Below are 8,356 nucleotides of genomic sequence, written 5' to 3'. Positions count from 1 at the left end.
TGACGGTGAATTTTTACATGTACGACGTCGACACCCCCTGGAACGCGGACTCCTCGGCTCTTTAGTACTTTCGCTCCGGCACAATCGGTACGCGAAAACGAAATGATTATTTCGTAAATAATAGCTGCTTGGCCGGAGGAGTAAATTAAAACAGCGCCCGCGTAAATACGTAAGTCAGAAGTCGTTAATATATCACAGTTTAAGAGGCGTACCGAAGAATGCGTCGCGGTTACGGTAGCCGTTGGCGTTTTCGTGAGCTGAACGGGGATGAAAGTTAATGGGGTTTCCATAGCGTAGCGCTGGCCAACGTAATTCGCTCGATTGAACGAGGAATGGATGACGGGGACTGAAAAGATATACAGATTCCGGCCGCACTTGGACTATCTTAGCCAGCGGTTATTATCGCGTACACATAATCGACCGAACAAGACGAATGACACGTGTGAGCTTAACAAACTGAATAAAGTTCTTCATAATCGATCCTAAAGTCGGACACCCTATATCCATATAAAATTTTAATAACCATAAAAATTTCATGACCACTGCAATTGCTTGTAGTTACCACCGTTTTCAGACTAATTATTATCATTATCATATTCATACAGCAACATTAATTACAATCGAGAAAGTACAGGGAGGTGAAAGGAGGACGAAGAATAGAAAAAAAAGGTAAATGTTATCAGTCCATTTTTTGTCAAATATAAAAATCCATTCTGTCGTCTTCGTTCTGTTCGAAGCTTCAAGATGTCGCTGTCGTCTGTCCGATGGTATATGGATCTAAGGAAAATTCTCACAGTCGCCTAGATTCGAGTCCCTCGACACGTGGAGCTGGTGGTCGTGTGTGACAGGAAGTATAGTATTTGCCAACGTGAAATCGTCGGAACATTAACAACTATATTTATCCGATCAATTTATTTCCAATGGGTAAGATTACATGTAAGCGAATGTAGACATCGTGACACCCGGTATACGATCCTTACCAGTCTACACTGTCCCTTCCCGCTCTTGTTAATACTTAATTTATAAGACGATCGGCGCTTCGGAGTGTGGGTTAGACGCCATGAGAAAGGCGAAATGGAAAGTGGCCAAGAAAGCACGGTGGAAGGAGAGAACGGGAACTGGGATTGAGGTACAAGGGAGACAGTCGTATACGTATGACTAAGAAAGAGGTAGAGAGAGAGAGAGAGAGAGAGAAATGAACTCTGGCATGAATTCAATGACAGCATAATAAAGCGTGTATGGGTCGTATACGTATGACTAAGAAAGAGGTAGAAGGCGAAATGGAAAGTGGCCAAGAAAGCACGGTGGAAGGAGAGAACGGGAACTGGGATTGAGGTACAAGGGAGACAGTCGTATACGTATGACTAAGAAAGAGGTAGAGAGAGAGAGAGAGAGAGAGAAATGAACTCTGGCATGAATTCAATGACAGCATAATAAAGCGTGTATGGTATGTCCGTTGGATTCCATGGCGCAAAACCATGGATTTTACAGAGCATTCGTATTCCCTGTAGCTTACGGCCTTCGAGTTCTCTTCGACATTAGTACTTTATGGCGCTCATTGTTCACCGCTGGATCTACGATAGGCGATTTTCATCCCCTGTGAATCGCAGGAAGCTGGAGAGACTATAGATAGTATCTGTCAATAATTCCTTGGTGATTTTATCATCTGGATATTAACGATCTTGGAATACATTAAGATAACGGAGCGTAGTTGAGTCTTTCGAGTTTAGCGTTTCGAAAAGTGTAATTTACAAAAAATAGTTTTGCACAACCTTTTGCTATGCTGGTTTCGCGTAACCAAAGCGTAAAGGAATTCTCGGTAGGAGAATATAGGTACCGACAGTGATCGTCCGTTTCTGTCTATCTAGTACTGATTTTCCAACAATAGAGCAACTTCGCCAAGTCGGCTCACACGTGTGTACGTGTTGGGAGGATGTGTTAACGCGGACGCATAGGAACGTCTTCACACGTATGAATGGAGCAACTTTCCGCGAGCGGAGTCGCTGCAATTGCTGCGCCTCGTGGCCCGACGTGTGAGAAGGAGAGAAGTGGATAGCGAGGATGGCCAAGAGAAGGAGACAGAAGGCTGCGAGGTGAAGGGTAGAGACACACAGTGGTACTAAAGGATGGAGTGGAGGAGGTGGAGGAAGCAGAGAGAAACGAAGGGCGATAGGGAGAGAATGCCTCGTACATAACGACGCACACAGGGCACGTAGGTGTACAGGTACGTGATTCTGATGCGAGTATAGGTGTGCCACCAGCCAGCCAGCCAGCCAGCCAGCCAGCCAGCCAGTAAGCTAGCTGGGCCAGGCTGCTTGCAAAGTGCAGTGAAAAGTATGGTGGTAAAAGAGGGAGGAAAGGGAGTCTGATGTGCGACCTTGTGCTGTCGAGCTCGTCGCCATTGTCCCGTGCGAAACGCCTCCATCAGAAAATCCAAAGTCTCGCTGTCGGCCGTACGTTGTCGTTGGAGCTGGAGGGAACGGATGAATGCAAGAATGAGAGAACGAAGAAGAGGCCCGAGGTTGTTTGGTGGAATAGAAGAAGTCAAAAGGACGAAGGGTTGTTTAGCGTTGGCTTTATAACTACGGAACGTCATGGATCGTCTAACGAGTTGGTACCTTTGACATTGCGAAGAATACGGTAAAGTAGGAATCTTGGGGGCTCTGGAATCGAGACACGATGAAGTTGGACGATCGGAGGTAAAATCGATCCCGTTCGATAACGAGATCGGGATTGACGTAATCCTTGGTGATAAAGGAGAAAATCCTTGGGAAGGATGAGGCAAGGAGCGTATGGCCCACTAATGCCGCCCTGTCAAAAACAATTTCTCCGATTGGTGGAACGCCGCTCGAGGAGGCCTGGTCCCATTTATTCACGGTACCCCGGTGCCGGCATAATAATCACAATATTTCAATGGAGTGGCGCACTTTAATAAGAGAATAAGGGAGTGTGACGGGGCCTGGAGTATGAATAAAGTAGAATATAATATGCGAGCGGTTGGGCCTGAAAGATGCATGGTGGGTAAAGGAGGGAGATAAGGCCCAAAACGGAGTAACGGAGAGAGGGTCCGCCGTGGCGGAGAACGCTGAGTAAGGATCGACGGGGGAAGAGAAAGGAAGGCCCAAGGAAGAGAAGGAGGTCTCGAGGTACCGGGGACCGATTATCATAATCGCGCGTCATAACTCTGCGGGCCCCACTACCACTCTATACCTTGTCCGGCGTCCAGCGAACCAGTGCTGTAAGGGAGGCTGAGAGGGATACGTACAGGCCCCGGGACGGGGACTACCGGGGTGTGTCATATAGAAAAGAAAAAGACACTACCGTCTCACGGTTAAGAATCACATCGAACAACCCTCGAATTTATTTCGAATAAATTCATTATTTAAATCGACGATCGGCTGCTGTCCCCCCGGTGCCGGGTATTGTCTCAGAAAATTGGTCCCGCATATGTTTATTGTCGGAACCTGCCCGAAGATCAGCGAAATTTCTCCCGATCGTTGAGGGCCCCTGGGACTATACACACCTACGGGCCCATTGCCTGCCTGTCTGCCTGCCTACCTACCTACCTGACTATACCTACCATACCGACAGGTACTATACATAAACCCGGGCATAAATTAGCAGAGTGCATTTTGATTTACTGCGTATATTCGGTTGTTCCGGAGTTCCTGGTATTCGCACAGGTCCCAGCGAATCGTGACGGCAGTAATGAAGTCCCTTTACGTCGAAACGAGTCGACGGGTTTAAAAGAATCGAATAATTCCAACCGTGCGATCCTAATCGCAAGGGGAAGGACAATTCAAATTGTAAGGCCCCGTCGAAACTCGTCTCATGACATTCGGGATCCATTGATCCCTCATTCGGGTTGCCCCAAGAATCTCCCCTGAGGTTTTACGTAGCAATTAAACTCAAAGACGCTCTCGAACCCTTAACTCCGTAGCAGAGTGTGGGCGGTACGATCAAGCCGTAAAGACGAGCACGATACGGCCCCGGAAATCACGATCCGTGGAATCGAGAGGACCCGAAGGTAATGGTCGAGCTTGCGAGGGACTTGCGTAACGCTATCAAACAGCCCCGTTGGGACTCGCCTGGTAGGCACGAGGAAAACTTCGAAATCACGGATGGCAGCGGCGAGTCGACTCCTCCTCCCACGATGCCCTCTATTAATTACGCGAACAGGACAATCATGAATCATCCCCTCGGATAGTTCTGTTTTCCTATATACCTGTACCTATACGTTCGCTCCCTAACGATCTCTTTCTCCTGTTCATTCTGTCTCTCGGCTTTCCATTTGTCAGACCGAGATTGTAATTATTTCAGCGATACGCCTGGCTACGTAAGGATGGACCTTGTATTCAGTCCTCCGGCCTCTTCCTTTACTATTGTCTCTTACGTCGTAAACAAGATATACACTACGCCTCGATTTTGATTAGTCCGCCAGTCCTCTTCTCGCACTTTTTCTTCACTCGTCCGTACCTCACTTGCAGTAGGGTTCTGTCGCACGACTATCCTATCGAAGCCGCCGAGGGCGGCGTACGATTACTCCTGCGTTGTACTATATATGTACTACACAGTACATACAGCGGGCCCACTTTGTCTCTTGAGAATTCAGATGCCTACATACCGCGGCCGCCCATCCTTCCATCCCACGTTGGACTCTTACGTACACCTTCACGCGAGCCATGCACACGTCTTGGACACGCATTCACTGGACACGCAATACCTGCGATGGCTACGAGTCCAGGATAAAACGAACAAGTTCTTTTTAAGTGAGAATAAAAATAATTATTTGATTATATTTTTCATTCGTCTTACCACTTATATTCATCGCGGAAGAGCTTCCGGAAGTGTAGATTCATTGAGAAATTTATTATTATCTTTAATTAATCTTGATTTTTGCCGATGTTTAATCTTTATTCATAACGACGTATTCGTTTGATTTGTTCGTGGAAAGATGTGAAAGTTTTAGATGAGGGACTTGATACGATTTCCTTTTTTTCGTTCGCTGACAAGCTGGGTGGAGGATTTTTTGTTTTTGTACTAACTTTGCGTACGCTCGCAGCCATTACTAGTCGCAGCGAAGAATAATATGAGAACTCGTATCGGTCGCCGCGAGGTTTGATGCACAGATAATCCCTGACTCGGGCCGAGTGAGTCCAAGACTCAAGAGTAGGTACCTACCTTATACCTTGTACCTTATACCTTCTACCTCCCCTCTCGGGACTCCGAGTCTTCCTCCTCTTTCTTAGGCTCTTTTCACAACATAAATCCCTCGCGTAATCGTCCATTGCCTCTTGGGGCCACCGATATCTCGCGCAAAAGCTCGAAACGATATCGCGAGGAGTTCGCGCTCGCAAACCGGGGACAAAGAAACTCGTTTGTCTTCTTTCCGAATTCGTCGTACCAAAGTAATTGTGTGCCCAGCTCGCGGGACTTGGGTTCACCGCGTCATAAAATATTTATCGAACATTTTGAGAACTAAGGAGACAAGTAATTACGAATTTCACGGGACAATTAACCGACTGAGAGACATCCGAAAGACGAAGGCTCAGGAATGTCGGAGTCAGTACCAAACGGAACCATCCGTGGAATCCTTGAAATATCCCTGTCACCAATGGGACTCGGTAAAGGGATCGTGACTAGTAAATATCGTAGACGCACAGTCAGAGGATGAGAAACGCACTGGCGGGCCTGTGGCATTCGCACGTAGAAGATATCTATGTAGTCAGTGTGAAGGGAGCCTAATTCTCGAGTCCTGGCGAGTCCCGCATTCCTATTTCCTCTATTGGTTTATTTTCCTCGGCCTCCGTGTGTCTCTATCTCCCATCTATATCTAGGTACCCACTCGACTGGGTCCGATCCGACAGTGCCCATCGTGCATGCGTACATTACGGCCACGCACTTAAAGTGCAACGTAAGGGCACACTTTGGAAATGTTATTAATGACGTGTATATTAAATTGTTACGAGGTAGCGCGATCACCGATCAACCTGTGTGTCCTGGCCATCGGAGAAATGGGTATGGGTTAGTCCTAGTTAGTCCTAGACAAGCCTAGTTACCGTCTGGTGACTATAGCCTACAGTAGTACCTAGACCTCCGTGCAGCTGACTCAAACATTCTCAGACTTACCAGTATCCATTGCTACCAGGGTCAGAGTGTATTCGGGTACCATCTCTCTGTCCAACGATCGTAAAAGAAAAATGTCACCGGTACTGGCGTTTATACGAAAGAGGTCCGTGTCGCCCTCCTTGAGGAAGTAGCGCACCTGGTCGTTGTAGGGTGGTGTATCGGCGTCGTAGGCCTTGACCTATTGAATGCCAAAGAAGAAGACAGGTGGAATGACGAGTAAAAGCTTGTGTCTTACTGAACTCCTCGTTAGTAGCGACTAATTAGCGATCAATGATTACCTGTATGACGAATCCTCCGCCGGGCGGTACCATGTTCTCCATGACGTGGGCGAGATAAGGCGAGTCCAGGAAAACCGGCGCGTTGTCATTTATGTCTAGGACGGAAATGGTCACTTCGGATGTGTCGTGACGGGAGGTCCCACCAATTTCCGGGGCGCAATCCTCGCCCCTCACTGTCAAATGGTATCTTGCTTTGCGTTCGAAATTTAAATTCTTCGCTACACGAATCACGCCGCCATCCTCTGAGATCGTGAAATCTCGGTTCTCGTCGCCTGCTGCGATGCTGTATCGTACTCGGCCGTTGGCTCCTTCGTCACGGTCAGTCGCTGAAACCTAGAACGGAACGAATCTTTCAAAAAACCTTTGCATCCTCTTCACTTATAATTAGAATCTGATCGGTAGGTGACCCATCGATTTCTAGAAACTATCTGAGCACGTGGACCAATCGATGAATTAAATTTAGCAAAGAAGTATTTATGTACCTGAAGAACGCTGGCGCCGATACTAGCATTTTCAGCGACGGTCGCAGAGTATTGACGTGGATCGAATACGGGTGAATTGTCATTCTCGTCCAGGACTATCACGAGGACGGTACTCGATGATGATTTCGGTGGTTCGCCTCTGTCTTTAGCCGTCACCTCCAGTGTGTAATTAGGCTTGTGCTCTCTGTCCAGTGATCCGGAAACGCGTAAGAGCCCATCGACGGCACCCAGGGTGAACGGAAGTGTATTGCCTTCCAACGAATACTCCACGTAGCCGTTGCGTCCTTCGTCCCTGTCTATGGCCTTTATAGCCATGACTACCGTATTCGATTGTGTATTCTCCATGATGGACGTTTGATTCGGTGAAATGAATTCGGGCGATACGTCGTTTACATCAAGCAGGGCTACCGTTACCTTGAATAAAAGTATAGCATTCTTCAAGATGAAGTTTCTTTGGAGTCACCACGGTGCCAGGTCGATCGATCGAATTGTCGAAGGGATCCGTGAAAAATGAGGATATCTTTTTATTACCAAGAATATTCTTACCTGCACTGTGGACGATAGCGGACGTGATGGCGGCTCAGGACTGTCGGTCGCGCTCAGTATTAAATTGTACAAAGGTTTAACTTCTCGGTCGAGAAGTTTTCTGGTGAAGACAGTTCCATTTGGTGCAACACCGAAGTCCTCGTTTTCATCACCACCAGCGATCGCGTATACCACTCTACCGTTGTCCCCGGAATCAAGATCCTGAGCCGTTACAGATAACACAGCAGTACCGATGGTAGCGTTCTCCAAGATTTCAGCAGCATGCGGTCCAGGCTCGAAAACTGGAGTATTGTCATTCAAGTCGACCACGTTACAATAAACCGTCACTGTCGATGACAGTGCTGGAATACCTCCATCGGTAGCTTGTACCACCAGAATGTAATGCTGCACCTAAAAACAAAAAATTTTTTGATTAAACTCAAAATTAACGATTTTCACGCAGATTCCTATGACAATAAATTCTTTAATTTCCTTCAACAATTTAAATATCAACAAATATTTCTTACGGATGTCTATTGTATACAATTTTTTTTTTCAACACCCCACTCATGAATTGCCCGTTGTTCAATTTACGTAAAATATAGAATTCTAGCTTTCCCACCTTCCAGCATCGTGCCTTATTCCTCATTTGTATCTGCGAATCGCTCGTTAGTCCTAGACTTGTCGGAAGTACCCTGTACGTAGTCGAAACAATGCAATTTCCCGCACGCACCTTTTTCGCGCTTACAAAATCCCAACAGCTGCGCATCGAGACATTCCAATGCGTAGAACTTTGAGTTCCTTAAACTTCGACCGCGCGCATGCATATAGTACGTATATATTCTCGTTGACAAGAGAATTGTTCAATGTGGACTATCGTCCGATCGTGTTTGGCATTTCTGCGTGTTCGGCTCGCCCACGGTACTAGGTTCATTCGTGCTG

General features: G+C 47.0%; 1 protein-coding gene across 1 annotated transcript in view; it reads right to left on the bottom strand.

Annotated features, from left to right (window-relative positions):
* Positions 1 to 8,356, bottom strand: part of LOC107263562 (cadherin-related tumor suppressor) — a 62,196-nt gene that overhangs the window by 12,889 nt on the left and 40,951 nt on the right. Inside the window, exons 4-7 of the mRNA XM_015730889.2 lie at positions 7,436 to 7,825; positions 6,890 to 7,303; positions 6,408 to 6,740; positions 6,130 to 6,307 (exon numbers count right to left, since the gene is read on the bottom strand). Of these exons, the coding sequence (XP_015586375.2) occupies positions 6,130 to 6,307; positions 6,408 to 6,740; positions 6,890 to 7,303; positions 7,436 to 7,825 (1,315 nt within the window). The remainder of the gene's footprint in view (positions 1 to 6,129; positions 6,308 to 6,407; positions 6,741 to 6,889; positions 7,304 to 7,435; positions 7,826 to 8,356) is intronic.

The sequence above is a fragment of the Cephus cinctus genome, unplaced genomic scaffold (genome assembly GCF_000341935.2).
Source record: "Cephus cinctus unplaced genomic scaffold, Ccin1 Ccin1_scaffold0160, whole genome shotgun sequence".
Lineage (NCBI taxonomy): Eukaryota > Metazoa > Arthropoda > Insecta > Hymenoptera > Cephidae > Cephus > Cephus cinctus.
The sequence above is the reverse complement of the archived record's forward strand: the minus strand, read 5'-3'. Positions and strand labels throughout refer to the sequence as shown.